Below are 22731 nucleotides of genomic sequence, written 5' to 3' on the forward strand. Positions count from 1 at the left end.
GAGGCCCATCCATTAATTTTATTTATTTTTAAGAGATTTATTCATTTATGCACACAAGAACTGGGGTACAGGCCAGAGTTGCAGGGAGGGGGTGAGAGGATTCACCAGAGACAGAGTGGGGAGCAGAACAGGTGGATCTACCGAAATACACTGCTGAGAGGAGCAGTGGGGATTTAGAAGTCTGCTGCGCCATGTGGGTAGCTCCTTGGTGGGGAATCGAACTCATGCTGCAGTGGTTGTGGACAGCTTCATAGGTTGCATCTTAACCCCTTCTGCCACCAGGGAGGCCTGTGTCCATTAATTTTAGCCGTGTCAAATTCTTCTAGTCGAGGGTCTGGCTGACCATATTCTTTTAGAAGGCCCTTTGCTCTAATTTGATTGCAGTGATATCAAAAGGGATGGAAGGATGTCTAAAATTCTGTAGAAATTCAACTTATAGTCAAACATAACCATATCTTTGTTACAGAGTTGACATTTCTCTAAATCATGTTTATCTATTTTTTAAAACCCACTGACCTCTACTAGACAATACTTTGCAGCCCTCTGTGGTGGTTCTCACTATGGCCAAGTTCTTTAAATATCTTTTACAAATCCTTTAGTTGATTCAGACTTTTCCCATTAATCTGAATTGCCGACATGCTTACTATTAATATTTACATGTTTGGGCAATGCAGTAACCAAGGTAATAAGGATAGCATTTTATGCAATTTCTTTTGTTTTAGAAGATATTTTCGCCATTTCATTTATTTTAATGTGAATGAGGTTTTAGAAGGCAGCAATAATAAAATTTCCTGAAATGAAATGTTTAATGAGAGTTCTCTATGAGAAATATAAAATGTTTATGTAAAAATAAAGTTGAAATTCTTTCTTCTTTTTAAATGCATAGGCCTAGGGTCTGAGAAAAACAAGTTCTGTCACTAAAACCAGAGCCTGGAGAATAAAATTCAGTTGTTGTCATTTCCTCTTTGTCAACCAGATACTACCAGCATTAACAGACTTGCTGACACTCTGAGTAACTCAAGTATCCATCCAGATCCCAAGGGAGAGCCCAGTGATGAGAGGAATGCAATTGCAAAGACTTTTTATGATTCTTCTTTTCCCACAGAACACGTAAGTCAATTAAAAATATTGCAGAGCCGACCTTAGTGAGCTAATTCTACAGATATGTGTAGAACTGTATGCATCTGGATGCTTTAAGACCTAACTGATCTCCAAAATAATATCACAAGGGCAACATGGCACCATTTTTCACAATTAAGGCTGATGGAAAACAGCAGGAAAAAGTCACAGTGTATAAATCAAATAGATACAATCCAGCCTGTTTTGGGGAGAGTGTGAGGTAGTGTATTATGTACTTCTATTTTTTAGTTACCTACATTTAAGAATCATGGCACTTGAGCATTTAAAATTTTTATGAAAGATGCCTTAAAACCCAGTAAATTCACTTGTCTTTAACAAGACATCTTAAGGTAATTTAATTATTTTTAGAAACTGACAATTGTAAAGGAAATTTATTCATTTTATTATTTCAATTAGGACACAGTATGGGACAGAATCAACTATCTATAATGTGACTTGATATCAAGTCAGAATGTGTATATTAAAAAATATATTCATAGAGATTATATGACTCCAGTAGTCCATTTGTCATATGAAGAGCAGCTAATTAGAGTTGATAAGTTATTTGGTAAAGTTTATAAGGTTTATTTTTTTTTTGCCCCAGTCTTTAAAACTTTAGCACAAAAATGCTGTATTATACAGGGTCTAATAAAAGCTAACTACAGGTGTAAATGCTAGAAGGAAATCTAAAAAGATTAGAAAAGATAGTACTAAGTAAGACAACTGATGCACAGTAAACAACTTTGTCTGGACAACATAGAGTGAAAAGTATATTACCTTAAAAATACTGCTTTTAAGAACTTATTTTCCTTTTTAAATAAAACACCAAGTGGAAGAATATAACTCTCCTGAGAGTTTTAAAGTCAGGACATACCTTTTTCACCTTTTCATAACTAAGCTCAGCAACAACTATTACATGTATACATACAAATGTGCATTAAAATACGGAGGCAAAAGTGCAGAGAATCTGCCAGTGGGAAGTCCTGATCTTGGCCAACTGGGTAAGTCATAGAATAAAGCAGAAAGGAAGCTTGAGAATATTAGTGCTAGACAGCCATTTCTAATTGTTAAAATGGAAAATTCATATGCCCCTTTTAAGTCCATTTTTATAACTAGCCTAGAAGGAAAGTTTTTTTTATCTAATTCTTAATGCTTCTCCTGTAGCTTGTTTTTAGTAATTTATGTAGGTTTTAAAACTATAAAAAAAATTTTTTTGTAATAGTCCTGTAATATACCTCTATTTTACAGATGGAAACTGTTGAATTTTAAGCAATTTCTGAGGGAGACCTCTTGGTCCACAAAGCCAAAAATACTTATTTGTGGCTCTCTACACAAAGAGTTTGCCAACCCTTGTTCTACATGAAGACAGTCAACTTTAGACTTATAGCCAGAAAGGGAATAGAAGTTAATTATATTCCAACATATTTTTATATCTGTTCTCCACACCAGTCCTGTTAAGCTTAGGGTAGATATGAGCTGGTACACCTTTTCTCCCTATACATTTAAAAAGGTTTCATCTTGCTCAGCCTAGATTGCTCTAGGTTGGTATGCAATCTTGATTTATCTAGGAAGGAAGATGGGAAAGAGGCTGCCCAGAGTAAACAAAGCAAGCCACTTACTTTACACACCAATGACTGAAATTCATTTGAGTTAAATTTTAAAATGCAATTTCTAGCTTAAATAAGCAGCAGTAGTACCAGGCTGGGGGAAATTTTAGGCCAGAGTATCTCTGAGTCAGGCCTAAAGAGGAGGTAGGAGTGGTAAGTGAAAGGACATAGGAAAAAAAGCTAAGATATGTAGGCACAAATTTGGCAACATCTGCGTCTTGAAAAAGCATCATAGGCTGCAAAAATTCTCAGTGAAGAAGACATGGTTTTGTTAAATGCAAACTTTAACCTACATCTTATTTCTCTCTATAGTCAGTCCCTGTTCCTGCCCCTTCAAGTAGGCAGGAAAGAAACTAAAGCAGATAGCAGATATGTGTAAATGTCTTTTTCCTCTCCTTATCGAGTCCAGGAGTTTGGAAAGTTGAGTAATCTGTACTTGCTGTCAACACAACAAAACACATCAAGCATTTTGATGGAGAAATAGGACCATTAAATCATATATAGGTCATTAATCATTTTATTTCAACATCAGTAGCAACCTAGATCTAGATTTGGTATATTTCTCTATATCTGTTCTTACTGGGTAAACGACAATATTTTGGCTGAGGTCTGTTGAACATACTATATAGCAGACATTTTTAGAAGTATACATTTATGCATGTTTTTATCCAATACCAGTAATCTTTACAATATTGTTTAACTAAAATGGGCAGAAAGAAAACGAAGGCCGTAAACTAAAAGACTTGCTTAAGGCCTCCTGGTGGTCCTGTGTTGACATTTTTTTTAACATCTCTAACATTTCATATAAGAACACTGGCGATCAGACAAATATGAACCCAAGAATCAGAGGCTAAGATTTTGAGGGGATTTAGTGGCTGACTATAGAATTTTCAGGAGCCAAGGAACAATACAAAAAGGACTATGCTATCTTAGGGAACTGAGGTTAAATGTAAATAATTAAGGTGATATTTAAAATTATTACAATATAATCTCAATGTGAAAATGTTACGAATATGCCACTTTTGCCAGTCAAATTGGAAAAAAAAATTAATAAGGCAATACTCAGAGCTTCAGATTTATGAACAAATGACATTCATTATAGCCTAATTTTAACAGTAAACATTTTCCTACAATATAAATATCCAACAGCTAATTATGGAACATGAAATACTATGAAGCCATGCCCTTAATAGACTTTTAAGAATTAATGGAAATGCTAAAAATGTGCACATATAGAAAATGATATAAATATGAGTCAAAGCTTTGAAGTATATATGTACAGAGGTGGTTAGGATCTTGGGGGTAATTTTAACATAATGCTTATCCTAATCCATATTTCAAATATAATATTCCCTTTTTAAACAGAAGATTTTATCTGGAAATCTAGCTGAATACCATCAAAGAATGTTTTCAAAAAATTAACTTTTTTTGATAAGGACAAATGGAAATGTTCAATAGGAGATAGTTAAATTATCACATATCCGTGAAAAGGAGTATTTTGAAGTCAGTGGTAACTGTTTATAAGAAAGTTGTAAACAGGGAAAAAACAAATAGGAGATAGTTAAATTATCACATATCCGTGAAAAGGAGTATTTTGAAGTCAGTGGTAACTGTTTATAAGAAAGTTGTAAACAGGGAAAAAACAAGATATAAAATCCTATAGAATGAACAGATATGCTAAATAGAAAAAAAAAATAGCAGTGAACAATACCAAAATGTTCAGATATATCTGGAGAGTGATTACTAATATTTAATTTCTTTACACTTCATTTTCTGTATTTCCAGTAATTGTGATTTTTAAAAACATTTGAAATGAAAACTTGCATTTTTTAAACAGTATTTTAAATATGACCCAAATGCAGAGCCTTGGAAATCTGCCAACTTCCAAATACCTCCTTGTTCTTTCCTGTTTCTTCAACAATGGTGCTCTGAAGCATGAGAGGAAACATGAAGTAAAAGGCAGTTTTTATATGGCAGTTTATTTCCGTTAACATTTTTAATTTTCCCCTGGCTTTGATAGAAGATACAAAACATAGACATGTTTGGGAAGGAAAGGGAGTAAAAGACAGATTTTTATCTACATATTTTAAATATCTTTATTTTCAATTGAAGCTCAAAACCTTTTAGAAAAGGTTTTTTGTGGTATTCCTGGAATATATTAGGCATCTTGAAGATATTACATAGGCTTACAAATTTACACTTTAAAATCTGCTGGTGTGAAAATTAAGGTAGTTGTTGGAAATTAGCAAAGAAAATGGTGGTATTATCACATAATTGCAGAGGCTTAAGGTTTTTGTTTAAATTCTTGTTCAATGGTAAAATAAGTTTGGTTTTTCGTAGGTGAAAACAAAGAGTCTGAAATCAACTCTGCCACAATGCCAATTTCAGACTATCAAGATTAAAGGTAGCACAGATATGGGTGCATTTTCTACTGGTGAAGATGACTGGCAGAGCCTGATAACAAATCAGATAAGCAAAATCGAAAAGTTTCTAAGTTTAGAAAATGACAACCAATCTAAAAAAAGAAAAGTAGAAGAGATGTTGGAAAAAACAAAAGATTAAAATAATGCTGACAGATGCTTTTAGTAAACTGGCTGGTTTACTAAAAACAATGACTTACATATGAAGCTGTACAGTTAGTTGTACTCACTTTTCCAATCTTTTCTTATGTGTTGCATTATTACCTTTTGCGCAGCAAATGCTTCAATTAAGATAGCTATCCTATATTTGCAAAGTTAGCTCCAGTGCCCCTTAGATTTGTCATTTCACCTTATCTCCATTTATCAAAACTCTTGTACCTTGGTTCTCACAGAACACTACTATACAACACACACATAGTGACCCTCTGTAATTTATTACTTTTGTATCCTCTGGTTTGTAATTTCTTTTAAATTTGAGACAATAAATGCCCAGACTGTAGTGAAATTTCAGCTTATATTTTACTAAGATTTAGGTTGTTTCCCAAAAAGAACAAAATTTTAAGCATAAAAAATCAGGTATCAGAAAGACTCAAAAGGCTGTTTTTCACTTTGTTCAAGTTTTGTTTCCAGGCATTAAGTGTGTCATACAGTTGTTGCCACTGCTGTTTTCCAAATGTCCGATGTGTGCTATGACTAAAAAAAATTAAAAAATTAAAAAACAAAACGTTAAGCTTTCATCTTCTGACATTCATTATAATACTACACAATTGTATCTACTTGAAAGTAAGGTTAAACATACATGCAAGACATGATTTAGAATTGTAAAAAAAATTAGAAGCTCATTTAAAAAAAAACACCACAACCGCACATTTACTATATTGATCCTATACCTTTCATTTTCCTGAACTACATAAACCAGACACAAAAGTCATTAGTATTCTAGCCAATGCTCAGCCATTAAATGAAATGTGCTGGAAAATAGGACTCTTTCATTAAATAAGCTAATCACATTCAGTCTGAACTTTAATAAAATTATGATAAATAGCAACTATTTAACTATAGTCAGTTGACAACACCACCTTAGTTCTTTAAACATGAAATAATCACAACAAACTTGAATGTTCTACAAAATGCTGCAAAGTATAAAGTCTCTTACCTGACAACCACTTTTCTCTGTGTCTGATCAATTTTGCAGTAGACCATTTTAGTTCTTACCGCTGGAAAAAAGATATTTCACATGGAATGTTATATGGAAAATTCCCAAGAATAACAGCTAACTGGGTAAGCTATAATAAGGCCTTAACAGTTTTCCAACATATTTACATACTGGCACTTTGAATCTAATAACAAGCACAGAAATATGCCACTAAGAGAGAGACCATGAATTTGTCCTATGGTTGTTGATATTGAGTATCACATATACTTTTTAATAATTCTAAGTATTCTTCCCTACAATCACTCATCGGGGAAAGAACATTTTCGAGTAAGGTGTTTATATCTTTATAAGGCTGTTTGAGACACAGATTACTAGGAAGAAGCTATGCCAAAGAATCCTGAATATTTTTTAACCTTAATTGTATTTTCACATTTAAAAAGCTCAGAAAAAATTACTGACTGTTAAATTGATAATGTTTAACATTTGTTGGTTTTTTAGTATGTGTCAGTTACATAGTAAATGCAGGCTCTTTTACCTGCATTTTAGTTCATTTAATCCTCACAACCTCAAATGAGCTCCTACATTCCTGTTATACAGAGGTCTGATTCTAAAATCTAGGCTCTTCCACTATGGTTTACTGCCCAAAGGCTTTTGTTCTGTATGATTTCAAGGGACAGAACAATCACAAAAAATCCACATAGTAATTTATATTTCCATTAAATTTTCATTCTACAAATAAAACCCACTTAGCCATAATAAGGCTTAGATTTAAAATTCAAATCTTACGTTCCACATGATAGAAGAAATTCTTAAAAACATGAAATGTTCTAATTGCCTTACCATCAATAACAAATGCTTCAACATCATCACCTCCAATTTGAAGTTCTTGCTGCATTGTGTCAAATGATATTTCTTTATTTTCCACTGCCATTCCCATGAAAGTAAGCAGTCTCATTTTTGCCATATTTTGTTCATGCAAGAGGCCTGAAAAACAGTAAAGCCAGCTGAGTACCCGTACTAAAGACCTGAATGATTATAACGCCTGTGTTTAACTGTGGAAGTCATTGTGTTTGCACACTTACAGTAATTTTGAAAAAGCTTATTATGTATGTGCAAACAATAAACTGATCCTATAATCTATGGGGTATTAGGCATTCTCTTCGGTCTTTTTGGTCTCAGTGGCAGAATCAAGTTGAGGGGAGTTGCAGTAAGATGCATACTTTGTCCTGCTGCTGTGGCTCTAAGTCTTACTACTTTCAGAAGTTGAACTGCAGCAAATGTGGCTCCCTGCCAAGTGGGTAAGACAGTGTAACTGAAGTGCCAAAGCTAAAAGATAAAGTATCATAACTGGTCAAATGAGGCACCTGAAAATTGTATACTGCAAATTCAGGAATGGATTCTGTGAAGGAAACACCTAAGTCTAGGAGGGCAGCTGTTGGAAAACCTAGTTCCTCTTAAGGATCTCAATAGATCAGCTGAGCAATAATTGTCTAGCTTCAAAAAGTATCTGATGTACTAACGTATTTTTGATAGACCTGTAGTGTCAGTGAGTGTCTATAAGTTTGGGAATGGGACAACTGAATACATCAGATTTATTTGTTAAGTGACTAAGAGCACTAACTTTTTGTACTGGTTTGTGGTAATAATTAAAAAGACAAGCAGAATTTTAGGATCCCTTTAGCAGGTAATAGAGGAAGGTGATAAAAGGAATGTAATTGTTAAAATAACAGCTCATGTGGCATATACAGATTTAAATGTTACAGTAAATGAAAGGGCATAATTTTTATAATTACTTTTCTTAATATTCACCTGTTGTAGTCTAATGACTTTGAGGAAGGGGTTGGCTATCCTTATGATAGGGCTTGGAGAATCAGAATTTTTTAAAGAAAAGCAACCTGCTAGGTAAGAATCAACAAAATACGTAAGTGCAAAAAGTCTGGAGAGCCTTATGCAAATGCAGTGGATTGAGCAGTAAGTAAAAGAAAGGCAAGTATAAACTCAGGTTTGTAGACTAAAGACAATGATAAAAAGGTGACCTCACTTGAATGGATCATTGATTTTCCTGCATTAAATAAACCATCTGAAATTTGCTAGATTTCTTACTCTCCTCCCCTTAAATTATGGGGTATTTGAAGTTATCTTTCTAGAACTACATTTCTTTATTATAGTGCCACAGGGCAGGTTCACAAATTTAAGAATGGGCTATAAAGATGGTATATTTAGGCCCTGAAAGTTCTGTACACTTTACACTTTTTATCTAACATTTTAGGAGATAAAATGTACACTTCACAAGAACATTGCTATTCACTTGAATCACTTAAGCTTATTTTTTACCAATTAGCTCTGCATTTAAACACAAGAGTCCTTATCTACTATTTGTTCTGTATAAATATTATGTAAATTTAAAATATAAACATAGTTCTAAAATCATTCCATTTCCCTTGAGGTCACTTTGGATTTTAACAAAGTCGAAACTGCAAAAGTGTATCATTTAACATTTATATGCTAAAATAATTTTAGATAACCTTAAACAGTATTAATAGTGATACTTGCTCTTTAGAAGGCAGAAACAGAAAAGTACGAGTAACTCAAATTTTCTCTTATCATTTCTAATGAAACTTAAACACTTGTCAGACTTTAAAGGAAAATTAATGATTTACTTTATCCTGATCCTTTCGCTTTCAAAAACAGTAAAATTGAGGAGCAGAGGTTATTTGTACACACAAAGTGGGATTACTAGACCTAGAATACAGATTCATTTATAAAATAAACTAGAAATACAAATATTTACAAATCCTGACTATCCAAATTATTACCTGTTCTTAAGTAGAAGCTGAACGCTAACTAATTACAAAAACAAGTTTCTAAAATTATTCTAGAATTACATGTTCCTTTTTTTAACTTTCTAACTATGCAAACTCAACAAATGATCATGTACCATCTAATTAAGAGCCTCAATTTGTATTGTTAAAAAACTTCAAAGTACTCCATAAATTTTAAATTTGTAATGTTCATATGAGCAGAAGACTAGAGAAGCCCATTAATATAGCACATAATCATCTGTTAATTAGCTGTAATTATGACGCAGACTTTCTATTTGGCACAGATTCAACAAAAACATGATCATAACTCAAATGAATGAGGTACCCAAATAAGTATTGCTAAGCAGGTTTAATGGAAATCTACAAGCATCAAAAAATCAATTAGTGCACATTAACCCTAATTAACAAATGCAAATTAGATACTGATTAACTTTCTGAAGCAAGAAGGTAGTAACTGGGTAACACCAGACTACATGTGGACATGTTAGGGCAATTCAGTTGACACTTGATAACACTGCTTTGGCCCAAGTTGTCAGTGTTAATGTAAGTGTTTTTGATAAACTGATACCACCTGTGGAATCTAGACATTTGTATCTAGACTTTCAGCTGTAAATAAATCTAAAACCAAAAATGTACAATTTAAAAAATGTTTTCCCCAAATTATCTTTTACAAATAAATTTGCACAGATGTTCAAGAAACAAAAGGTAAATTAGGGAATCTGAATTCCAGTTGGCACAGTAAGTTAGAAATGTTTATTCTATCACAAAGAATACTCAAGATTTTTTTTAGTATTTGTAAATACCAGAAAATTCCTTCACATTCTCAATTCTTCTAATATAAAATAGAAACCTCTAAACTTTCTAAGCTATAATTTAAAATATCCCCACAATTAAATTTATTTGACTGCTACTCTTTGTGCAGTTATAAGCTTACCATAAATTTTAAAACATTATCAAAGGAATGAAGATTATTTCTAGAGTGAATTATGTAAAACAACTATCTATTTAATGGAAACCTTGTATTTAAAACATTGAATTGATGTTTTAAAACAAAAAACTAAACTTAAGGCCTGAGGACTCTTGTTCTTATAATCAAACTATTAACTAAGTGAAGTATTTGTTAAAGACTTGTGGGAAACTATACTTTGTTTCATGACACTAGAACATTGCCTTCAAAGAGGAAGTCACCGTGTTCTGTGTCATATTTCAATCTTAAAGTTATAAAAAAATCTAATTTTATGGAAACATTTATTCATTACTAATATGTCAAAACCTTAATGCAGTAATAAAAAAATGTGCATCATTGAGCAATTTCTGCATTGTCACTGACCCCTGTCTTAAAATGCTGCAATATAGAAAACGTAATTTTAATGCATGCAATAGCTTATGAACCAGTGCTCCTTTGAAACAGTCAATTACACATCAATGGGGGAGTGTCAAAGTGTTAATTACTACTCCTTTTTCCTTGGTGCGTAAATAAAGAGGTTGCTGACATTAACATTCCATCACATAGCTTCATGCCACAAAACAAATTAACTGGGACAGAATGTGGTTTTCTGGGTCTAGTGCACCTGGCAAAGCATTCTACACAAACACACTTGCATCTACTTTATTTTGGTGTATTTCAAGTGCCTTATTATGTTCAGAATAATTCAATCTTGCCCCAATTCCAATGGGTATACAAAACTTACAGGTGACAGGAACTAATGATTACCAAAGTGACGAGTAGTAGTACAATCAAAGTAGATTATCCATGTATTCTTCACCTACATTTCAAGCAATTTTAATATAAAAATAACTACCTTCTAATATATTCTGATTATTGCTCAATAGGAAAACGAAACACTTTATTCTCATAGTTCTCAAAAGAACTAATAGGTTTAACATAATTTAAACCCGCTTAAACTAGTTTTCTAAGTCTTCTCTGTAAATTTAGTATTTTAAAAGTCATGCTCCAGAAGGAAATTAAAATGCCAAATCCATATGAAATTTGTTCAATGAGTAAGATTTAATTCAATTTGGCAAGTATTTACTGAGCTCTGATGCTCTAGAAAGAAAATTCAGATAAAAAATAAAGCTAAGACTTACTTCACTTAGATGTGCTTAGCAAAACCATGTACATACATACTTTGTTCATTTGGGTGAAGAGGAGGAGAGATACAAGCATAAAATCTGGTTTTAGTTGGGGAAAAGTTATTTGGTATTACATGACTATGGCTTTTAAAAAAAAAAAAAGAAAAAGAAAAAAACCACCACCAAAAAAAATCACCGAGCATCTAAGGAACAGTGAATTTTACTTTAAAACAATGTTTAGTTTAATAGAGTACCTTTTGTTATCAAATTTTGTCAGCTCTTAAAATAAGAAATTTCTAGAAGTTGCCATTATCATAAAGGTAATGGTGATTCTTTACATTGCTTCCTTGCTCCCCTCTTCATTACAAAATTTTAAAAAGACAGGTCAATGGAACGATTTCTATCTAAAAATCTCCTCTAAGCACCTATTTCCTCTGTGCTTTACCTTAGAGAATAATGGTATTGTAGAGTTTGAAAGTCTTAACACTTATGAAAAACCCAGGTTTCTCTGACTCCTAGTATCATGTTCTTTCTATCCTTGATTCCCAACTGGGTCATCTTTCAAAATGTCCACTTAATGTTTGTTGCTGTTTCACCATATACTACTGGTTAGAGTAACCTATACATGAGGCCACAGTTTTATCTGCTGGATCTCAGAGTACATAAGAGTTCTAGAATAGCACATTCCCATCTCTACCCTCCAATGGATAAACCCAAAACTTACCAAGTGAATCAATGAAGTCCTTATTATTTTGATAAAACTTGACATATGATGCCAATTTAGCACTCACAAAAATGGTTAAAAGCTATATAAGACAAAAAAAAAAATTCAATATAGAATCAAGATTTATACAAAGACATTTTTGAGATACTGGCTCCCAGCAACAAATTCTCAATTTTTCAGTGCACAAACTTATCATTAAATCACATCTAAGCCATTAGCTTTCTGAAGATTCACTTAGATGAATCAGTAAATACAGTGAGCTCTAAATACCCTGAAAGATGGGGTAGTGGCATAGCACAAACAGAAAATAATTCAAAATGTCATTTTATACTTGAACAGTGTGTTCATGTGTTTTAAATATCAGACTTATCGCCCTAATTGGGGCTGACACTAAGGACTAAAAAGAAATTAGCCTCATCTAAGGTGCCTAACAGCCAGGCAAGCAAGGAGATGAAAGAAATGGCAGGAGGATAGGTGTTTTCAGTGGTTGGAGAAAAGCTGCTTCTAAATTTCAGACTTTTTTTTTTTTTTAAAGATTTATTTATTTATTTATACAAGCACTGGGCACAGTCAGAAGCACGGGAGGGTGAAAGAATTCACCAGAGCCAGAGTGGGGAGCAGAGCAGGCAGAAGGACCAAAGTGCACTGCTGAGGGGAGCAGCGGGCGGCAGGAGAGGTCTGCGTGCCATGTGGGGCCCTCCTCCGGTGGCCGGGGAGCAGCCGGGAATCAAACCGGCACTGCAGAGGCTGCGGGCAGCTTTGTAACCCAGCGCTCAACCGCTGCGCCACCAGGGAGGCCCTAAATTTCAGTCCTAATACAAAAAAGCTGCTTCTAAATTTCTGTTCTTGATACAAAAAGAACAGTTCTCTTTCTAGATCTTTCTAGCTGTCATGTTCATTAATGCAAAGAGTTCTGCTTCAGTATGTTAGACTTAGGAAAAAGAAAATATCTTTTTCATATTAAGGATACTTACATCATGAATAAGTTCGCCTTCCAAAAACTTGACTGGTTTTAAAGTAAGAAGATGGTCAAAAAGAAAGGCATTTGGATCTTTCAATGCTCGTACAATACACCTTAATTAGAAAACAAATATCAGTGCTTAATGTCTTAAAATTCAAGTCCTTTTCATTGCCTTTTTGTAGATTGCAAAATATACTTAATTCAGAAAATAATCTGATAGTTTAATAAACACAGCATTAAAAAGGTGGTAAGATTCAGGCCAGTAAGCCTATTTATCAGGTACAGCAGTTCAAACAAAATAAATTTTTGTTCTAACAAAATAATAGCACCACTAAGTAATCAAAACAGCAGCAACATCTTACTACACGCCAGACAATAAGGTAAGTGCTTTATATAGCTTTCATTTAATTCCTCACATAACCTGAACCTGAGACATTTAATATTAGTAAGTCCATTTTATCAATAAAAAGGACATATAAACTTGCCCAATAAGTGCTAATTAAGTGGTGAACAATCTGAATGCAGGCAGTTTGATCTCAAAGTCAAAGACCTTTCCCACGACTCCTTTTTTTATCAACACCTTTGACATGCAGATCTACACGAAACAGCCTTTATGGGAGTTATAATTTCTGTTCCATACATTTAAAAAACTGATTCTAATCATATTGCTACTAAGTAGACCTAGGATTATTTGAAGCCCTGATTCTTATTAGCAATGGGTTAATTTTTAGCATGACACAACATCAACCTTTTGTCATCTGTATGTTAATTATTATTAAGGCAAAATGGACCCAAGATTCCGTTCTATTTCTGAGGTTGGAATGACCAGCCCCATAACCAGTAATACTCCACACTAATCTACAGCTCTTCTAATACCAAATACTGAATTTTTGCTAGCCACATCAGAACTACCACAGAACACACAATATCAGATGGCTCTGGATGCAAATATGATTTCGGTTATATGACTGAACACTGTAGCTCACCTCTAAGCTGCTGACAGCAGTCATTAGAGCAATGTGGTAACTGTTACCTGTGAGCATCAACACGAGCCTGGGAAGCATTGTCCTCTGTGTAACTTCCAAGCAATTCTACCATGACTTTGGAAGCAGCATCACTAAAAAGAAAATAATGCTTTAGGATTTTAAAAACATCATCATTGCCATTCATTCACTAAAAAATATCTGCCAAATGCCAAGCACTGTGGTGATGATATACACTGGTCACCAAAAGAGACAAAGTCCCTCTCTATAGGAAAAGTCATGGCACTTTCCTTTTTTGGGGAAAGACAGATGACTAAGAAAAATAATGTTAAGTGCCATGAAGGAAATACACAATAATATAGTTAACAAGAAAAGAGACAGGAGAAGAGGAGGTTACTTTATACAGAATGAGCAAGGAAAAGAGCTCTCTGAAAAAATGACATGTAAACTGAGGACATAAAGTAATTGTCCACAGAAAGTACTAGAGGTGGATGACTTTCCAGGCAGAGGGAAGACCAATTATAAAGGCCCTAGGTGGGAAAAAAGTTTTGTCCTAGAAACAAAACATACTAAGAATTTTTGGAGTATCATAAAGAATATGAAAACCTAAAGAATGATTTGTTGAATTGTTTTAAGAAAACTGCTGTGGTTGCGGAAGAGACTACACAGAAGACAACTTAAAGAGATGCTTGATTAGACACAGAAAATGTTTAGAGGGAAAATAAAAAATTCACTTGGTTACCCTTGAGGCACCTATGGGCCACATCCAAATCACAAATGGAAATAAGCAGAAGCAGTTGCACATAAAGATCTTAAGCTCAGAAGAGAGCTGAGCTAGAGACATGCATTTTCCTGCAGACAGAAGCCCTGGGATTACAGGAAATGACCCTGGGCGAGGGCGCATAATGCCAAAATCTATAGTAGCACCCACACTTAAAGGAACACAGAAAGTATAATTTACAAAGGTGTTTGAGAATGAAGTGCCAAAAAGGCTGGAGAAAAACAAGGAGCAGTGTCTCTTAAGAGAGGAATCTATGAGGGAAGCTGTACTAAATCATCTGTTCTTAAAAACACACACTGGAAACTTTCAAACAGAAAACCATGTATTTTATACTTGCAAAGTGATTTAAAAATATACTGGGGCCTCCCCGGTGGCGCAGCGGTTGAGCGCTGGGTTGCGAAGCTGCCCGCGGCCTCTGCGACGCCGGTTCGATCCCCGGCTGCTCCCCGGCCACCAGAGGAGGGTCCCACATGGCGCACAGACCTCTCCTGCCGCCCGCTGCTCCCCTCAGCAGTGTACTTCGGTCCTTCTGCCTGCTCTGCTCCCTGCTCTGCCTCTGGTGAATTCTCTCACCCTCCCGCGCTTCTGACTGTACCCAGTGCATGTATAAACAAAACAAACAAATAAAAAAAAAATAAACAAATAAATAAAAACATGCCTCTAAAAAAAAAAAATCAGTTTAAAAAAAAAAATAAAAAAAAAATAAAAATATACTGAATGCTTACCAGAGTCTGACACTATCTTTGTAATGAATAAAACAAAGTCCCAGGCTTTTGAAACTTATTTTAATGGGACAGAGACTAAATATTAAAATGGAGAATGTCTGTTAATAGAGAATGCAATGAGGAAATAAAAGAGATGAGGGGGGAGAAAGCAATGTGAGAGATTTGTTACTTATACAGATAACCAGAAAAGGCTTTTTTACTGAAGTGGAAATTGAGCAGATTTGAGGAAGGGAGGGAGTCATGGGGATATGATAGAAGAATGTTCCAGGAAATTGCCAGTACTTAAGACACTGGAGAGCTGGCCTTGCCTTTTATGCTACACGAAGTCATTGGAAGGTTCTGAGTAAAAGGAATATATTATCTGATTTCCCACATCAAACAGGAATTTGTGGGAGCTGCATTGCAAACAGACTGTAGGGGCATAAGGCATAAAACAGGGACTGGCTATTTAAATAATTGAAGACCAAACAGCAATGAAGTAGTGAGAACCTGATCTGAGTTTAGATTTATTTAGGACTGATAAGAATTGCTGATGGATTAGATGCAGAGTGTAAGACAGAAAGGAGTGAAAGCTGAACCCCCAAATTGGATTTTGAGTAACTGAAAGCACAGAAACAGTCTTTCCTGAATTGAAGAAAAAGCAGATTTAGAAGAAAACGCCATAGTCCACTTTTGCAGATGTCAAGTGTGACATGCTTTTTGAATATCTGAAATATGATACTGAACAAAAATAGATGATGTGGAGTTTAAGGGATAAATGAAGGACATAAAAAAAATTAAAATCATCAGCATATAAACAGTATTCAAAGGCACTGATATGTCTTTAAACAAGGCACTCATTTATTATTAATGTTCTCACTGAATAAGAACATTCAGGCCAGCAGTGGCTCTCAACGGGGTACCTTCTCCACTTGGAAGTATACAGCGCTGCTGTTCTAGTGACAGAGAAAGCACTACTACTGGCATTCTACCAGGCGAGGGCAGGGAAGCTAAACGTCCTGCAATAAACTATTTACTCTTTTAATACTTTGCTGGGTTTCAATGCTGCAACCACTGTGGAAACACTAGCCAAGGATTCACAGTGAAATAGGCTAGTCATATAAGATTCCTTCACTTCTTTTATAATAGGTTCCAACTTTCACAACAAAAATATAATTATTTCCTCTTACTTAAATAGCCTGCAAACAATTTACATTATTTAACGTAACAGAAACATGGTAATCTCACTGATCCTACTACAGCAAACACCCTAGCATTAAAAGTATAAAAACTGTGCAATAAAATTAGGGACTGATTACCTTTTCTAAAAGTATTTAATCACTACAGGAAAAGAGAAACTGAAAGGCAGATCAAAAAGATAGGATTATCCTTCCACACTAACTCCCAAAATTGAGCCATGCCAAACCTATCATTAGGTAGGCAACCTGAAACTAGATATGCAGAAGAATAAATATTTCAGGCAAGAAGACAAGGCTTAGAAATCCAAGGCCTTGTGGAAGCCCAATAGGTACTCATTTACTACAAGTCTCCTGGAAGTTTTGTCTAGGGGATAGCAGTTTATATAAGAGACTCTGGCTGTGGAAACTTTGATTGATAGACCCTCACGAACATTAAACAAAAGCAATAGCACTACCATGTACTAACACATCAAAGCACCACTAAATAATTTAGTAATTTAGACAAAAGCAAGTTTTGCTTTTTAAAAGCTTTACAGTTATCTTTATCTTAATATGTGAAATTTATAAAACAAGACATTGCAACTCCATGGAGAACAAAGTAGGGAAAAAAAAATCACTCATCCTGCTTATCTTCAAAAAAACTGCCTCAACTACTTATATTGCCCATTCAGTTTTAAGTTAGTTCATTAATTTTGAATACCTTTTCTTACAATCCACAAGTGCCTCATAAAGTAGCCTCAAAAGTGTATGTTTTTTCTCAGTGTTGAGGTTCCAGTCAGAAATCCATTTTCTAACCTGTAATGAGATTGGTAAGAGGAAATTTAGTGACAGACCTGACCATACTGCCACAATTTGAAAGGTACTAAGAACACATATTTTAGCTATAATATAAAATCATACTTCTTAAAAGCAATACAAGTACTCCACATTATAACTCACTTGATCCAGCTCTGTGGGAATATACTGGATGGCCCCACAAGATGCTGCCACTTTAATGAGGCTGCAGTATACTGTGTATCTTACAGGGGTATTCTTATCCATCCCATGGAAAAGGTTGCTTAGCCTGGTTAGCAAAAAATAAAACAATATTTCAGATCAGTAATTATGACAATTAAGTTGAGGTTATCTGCTCTCAAAACAAACTGGAGACATATATGTATAATGTCACATTACAAGGAGGGAGCTGGGGCACAGAAAGGTTAAGGGACTTGCCCAAGGTCACATAGTTAATAGCTAGTTAAGAATCAGCTGATAGTCAAATCCCAGAATTCTTGCTTTTAACCATTAAACCTGAGTAACATGGAAAGAGTCCCTTGAAAAACTACAGCTTTCAGTTCATAACTTACAACTGAAGTCTCAGAGATGGGCGTTCACCTTCCCGAAATTTCACCAGTTTTTCACATAGGCTTTCAATCAAAGCTTCTTGCTTATCTGGTTCCAGGATCAACAGGAGGGATACCACGCTGTTCATCACACTTTCAACATCTACGCACATATGGGTAATACAACAAGCGATACTCAAAATACTTAATATATCTAATAAAATATGTATTTTCAGTGTCTCAATACACCAAAGCCCATTAAGCATTAGACAACTAAACCAGTTTTGTATAGCTAACATGCAGGAAGCAATTTGTACATTTTATTAAAGAAGGAACTTATTACCTAAGATTTGTTTTTTAACCACTAAATAGATGACTGACCTACAAATCTATACATAGGATTTCAATTTTTAGATAGGCAAGATACTCAATCATTCAAGTAACTGACTAGGTCACAGGATGTTTTCCCAACTGAAAAAAAATTTGTACATACAAATAGGAAATTATTTAGAAATTAAATCTGTTAATTATCTGGTTAGGTCACTAACTTTTGAATATGTTACTTGTATACAAAGATTAATCTCAAACCTTAACTAGAGATTTCAGGACTCCCAATTTTCAAAAATTTCTATTTTATCTCAATAATAGAGAATCAGCCAAATAATGCAATAGTTTTTTGAAAGTCTATCTTTCCCCTTTAATATTAATCTAATATTATGAAAAATCCCTTTATCTTTTCCTTCTGAAAAATTCATGAGTTCATTGTGAAATCATGAGTATTTAGTGTATAGCACTCAAGAGACATATGTACTGTAAAATCTTAAAGTATACATACCCCATAGGTATAGATTAGAATAAGATGAAAATGCAAAGATTAAAAACAGAGCTTAAAAGTTCTAACGTATAAACAAATAGAATTCACTAGAAAAATTTAAAAGTCCTTTGTGATTAGTAAGAAATAATTACAAAGATTTAGAAACAGACCTTTATCATCTTCCTTCAGACATACATCACAGGCCTCAATAATTTGAGCTAAATCTACATGAAGTCCACCTTCCGAGTTCTCTTCTGAAATTTCAGCTCCTTTAGATTTTAGATAAGCTCGAAGTTCAGCAGCCTGTGAAATCAAATACAATTGCTATATCTATAAAATAGACTATGAATGACATATCAAACCACTGTCCTATTTCTGGGGGCAAAATGCAAATACTGTATCTAACAACTTTAAAGTAGGGTGCAGTGCTTCTAACCCACCTCATCAACATCACAACCACACTAGAGCCAATGGTTTTCCTCTACAGGCTCCATTATTATAGACCCATCGTGGTCCACATGGATCATCTACAGAATTTCTTTCCTATCACCTATATCCTGAAGGATTTCTAGTATGTAGCAAAAAACCTTTCTAATATAACCCAAAGCTTTGACAGTGAAGGGAGGAGAACTGATCTGACTTGGTAAATTAAATTTACTTTAAAGAACTGAAATTTTACTGCTAAGCCAGACATTACTATGGCAAGAAGGTAATTATTAATGAAGCATCTGAAAGAGTATTTAGGGAGGTACAAAAATAAAAAGATGGTGCTTCTCAAAGTTGCCCTGAATAAACAGATCTTCATGAAACTAGAACTACTATGTAATAACCTTATAAAATGCAAAATGAGTATCTCAACCTATTAAAATGACAGCACTGCGTCCAGGTATTTAAATGTTTCCTACTCTGTATTTAATAACATCCCCCCCCACCCGTCTTGGTATTTACAGCAGCATATTTACAAAATGCAGATAGTATTTAAGGTAATAAAATGAAGAAGTGAAACACAAATATAAGGATCCCATTAATAAATGCATAAGTATCTAAACCCACAAATGTGTTGGCCTGCTGAAGGAAAGTTTATTAAATCTGATCTGATGGTTCTATCCTTTCAAGTAACAAGAATATTTCAAGAGTGGGATTATAAATATGATTTCATGAACAACTGCCACCACATCAGAGAACACAGAACTACCATTAGCATATTTCTCTTCTCTATGAAGGAAACACTATATGGCACAACTTAAAAAAATTTGTTCAGTTTCTGCTTTGTAGACACAAATGGACTTGCAAGAACTATTCAATCAACAGTTTGTAATTTTTTTTGACTCCCTTGCATTTGCTTTTTTTAATGAGCATTTTTATTTTATATTTTTTACATCATTTTTCATTTTCGGACAATATATTCATTTTCATCTTGGTTATAGTCCCCACACAATTCCCACCCCCCCCTTGTCTTGATCCTACTCTCTTCCTCCCCCTTCCCCCAGTGTGTCTCTGGTTTATAGTTGCTTGTTGATTTTGATTCTTACTTTATTATAATTAGTCCTTTTCCTGGTCCCTTATTTAAGTTTCCTAAATTCCCGCTATGAGTGAGACCACCTGGTATTTTTTTCTTCACTGGCCACAAGTGGTTTTGGAGGGGTAGGAACAAAGGAACAGAAATGGATTCTGAACTCCACTTAAGTCTTGTGAAAGAATTTAACCTGAAGCAATCACACATTTACCTGAGAGGAATACCTAGTGTGAAACTGATGTATTATAAGAACAGCAGAATAACCTTTAAAACTAAAATGTGACCAATGACAAGCACTTCCTGCACCTACAAACCCTTTCTGTGTCAAAAAAAAAAAAACAACAAAAAACAAACTCCCCACCCCAACCCAACAATTATTAACAAGGTTCCATTACTAATCAGATATTCTTTTCTTCTTCTCTTTTAGTATTCCGCTTTGTTCTTCCCTAGACTTTTTAAATTTCCCCTTAATTTGCTCTTCGAAGCTGAGGGACTGTATTTTTGCTATATGGGAAAAACTCACAATTGCAATTCTAGAAGTCATCTTAGAACAGTAAGATAACTTCTAATAAGGAAATACATTCCATGTTACTGAAGTGGCAGAAAAATGCAAAATGACAGCACAAGACCACAGAGTAGTTTTCACTTCTGCAAAATTACCTTGGGGAAGATCATTTCAACAAAAGCTGGAGTTCAACTAAAGGAAAACGCGAAGCATCAATCATGTATACCAAAGGCAACCCCCAAAAGGAACACTCTGAAATAATAGGTTGGTTCACCAGGTGTACGCCTCAAAGCATAAGGGTGGGTTGACGGAGTTTTTCTGGTTACAAAACTCACTCCTTGCACAAGAATATTAGCTATATTTTTAAGAATCAAACAAGCCTTCGTGATCGCATAATAAACCATCTTGATCACTAATAAAATTATTTCTCCTACACTCCTAACGCCACCTAAAGACCCGCCACCTCCCATTACAGAACTGGGCGGAGGGCGAGAACTGATACCCCCCAGGTCAGTCAGAAAGTAATTTCGTCTGCAATGACTCGGGCTAACAGCGCCCGACGCCGACTGGAAAGCTGGGCGCGGGGCCGGCCGGCGGGCGAGCCGCTGCGACTCCAGGCCGGCAACGCGCGCCCCCGCCTCGCGGCCTCCTCACTCCAGCAGGAGAAGTGAGCGGCGGGTCACCTGCCTCGACCCCGCAGACGCCTCTCCACCCCGCCCTCGCAGCCCCCGCGTCCCGGGGCACACCTGATCTTCCTCACTAATGTCGATGAAAGCCGGGACGCTCATGGCGAAGGCCCAGGCACCGCCGACTCTCCAGTCGCAAACCACGCCGACCGGAAAAAGGAGCTGGGCCGCCCCGCGGCGCCTCACAACCGCTTCCGGGTCATTCCGCGCGCGTCCTCCGGGGCGGGGTCAATTGGACGGAAGGGGCCAATCGCAACGCGCGCTCCGGACGCGGTCAGGGGCGGGGCGGAAGCGCTCGGAGGTGTCGTGGCCGCGCCCTGCGGGACCCCTCCCGGCCCAGCTGCTCACGGCCTCTGACTTCTAGAATGTCGCGTACTTCTGTGTTGTTACTGCAGCGCTTGGCCTCAGCACCCCCCCACCTGCACCCTGAAAACTTCAACCGTTTCGGTCAAGGAAAATCACCTGTGCTGGGACAGTTCGTTTCTAGCCACTCCTTTGCGGCCTGCCTCTCCGGCGCTGCAAACATAGTTCACAGCAGCCACCGGCCCGGCCTCTCTTTCCTTCCAGGCTGCGGAGTCTAAGCTGCTCTGCGTTGTCCCGGAAGGTCCTCTGTATATTTGTTGCTGAACCCGACTTTCCCCCCCACCCCGAATTATAATTTAACCGACAATTCAACTTGTAGTGGGGCAACGTTCTCTGCACTGGGGATAGCAGTGCTTTCCAAAGAAGGTCTAGAATGCAGCTTTCATTCTAGCGCGGGCTCACAGAACTTAGAAATAAACATTATTAGGTCGTCCTGGATGGCATCATGTTTTACAGTATGAACTGTAGTCCTTGGACGGAATTCCTACTGCTCCACTTGATCTGTAATTGGAGGCAATTGTTTAACTTCTGTGCTTCACCTTAGAAAAATAAGTGTAAGTGCTTCATGGTAGCGGTGTGAAGATTAAATTAATGAGTATGAAAAGCACTGAGCATATGGTGAGAACTGAACGTCTTAGGCATTAAATAATTATATACATATTCACTACCGCTAAGAAGACAAAAGATGAGATAGAGGGTGATGTGTGTGCATGAATTTGTAGACAGTGTTATCAGAGAAGGCTCGAATCATATTGAGAACTGAAGGCTATAAAGAATGCCATTGAAGAAGGCTGCAGGAAAGCTTTTCGTGCAAAACAGCAAGGTAAGGATGTGAGGGAGGTTCAAGGCTGAAGTAGATTAAAAGGAGAGCAATAAGAGGTGAGATGGACATGGCCAGATCATGTAGGGTCTTCTGAGCCATAGTAATGACTTTTGACTTTCACGTCTTTAGCAATTGTTAAGTCTCTTGATACCA

General features: G+C 35.8%; 2 protein-coding genes across 3 annotated transcripts in view; one reads left to right on the forward strand and one right to left on the reverse strand.

Annotated features, from left to right (window-relative positions):
• CCDC73 (coiled-coil domain containing 73) overlaps positions 1-5288 on the forward strand; it is a gene marked incomplete at both ends in the record, with an annotated part of 105604 nt that extends 100316 nt beyond the window's left edge. The window contains 2 exons of the mRNA XM_084236667.1: positions 977-1110; positions 5067-5288. Coding sequence (XP_084092793.1) covers positions 977-1110; positions 5067-5288 — 356 coding nt within the window. The remainder of the gene's footprint in view (positions 1-976; positions 1111-5066) is intronic.
• Positions 5289-5320: 32 nt separating this feature from the next.
• Positions 5321-21494, reverse strand: EIF3M (eukaryotic translation initiation factor 3 subunit M; the record flags this gene model as incomplete). 2 transcript variants are annotated; one of them, XM_084230734.1, is made up of 11 exons in its annotated part: positions 5321-5839; positions 6303-6363; positions 7143-7286; positions 11922-12003; positions 12896-12995; positions 13916-13999; positions 17250-17344; positions 17489-17612; positions 17896-18034; positions 18856-18988; positions 21453-21494. In XM_084230734.1, the coding sequence occupies 11 exons, from the start codon at positions 21492-21494 to the stop codon at positions 5719-5721; spliced, it is 1125 nt and encodes a 374-aa protein (XP_084086860.1). In that variant the 3' UTR covers positions 5321-5718. The 2 variants fall into 2 exon arrangements, with proteins under 2 accessions (XP_084086860.1, XP_084086861.1); XM_084230735.1 differs by lacking the exons at positions 17489-17612; positions 17896-18034; positions 18856-18988.
• Between the last annotated feature and the right edge of the window lie 1237 nt (positions 21495-22731).

This window comes from Talpa europaea (genome assembly GCF_964194135.1).
Source record: "Talpa europaea genome assembly, chromosome: 1".
In the NCBI taxonomy this organism is placed as follows: domain Eukaryota; kingdom Metazoa; phylum Chordata; class Mammalia; order Eulipotyphla; family Talpidae; genus Talpa; species Talpa europaea.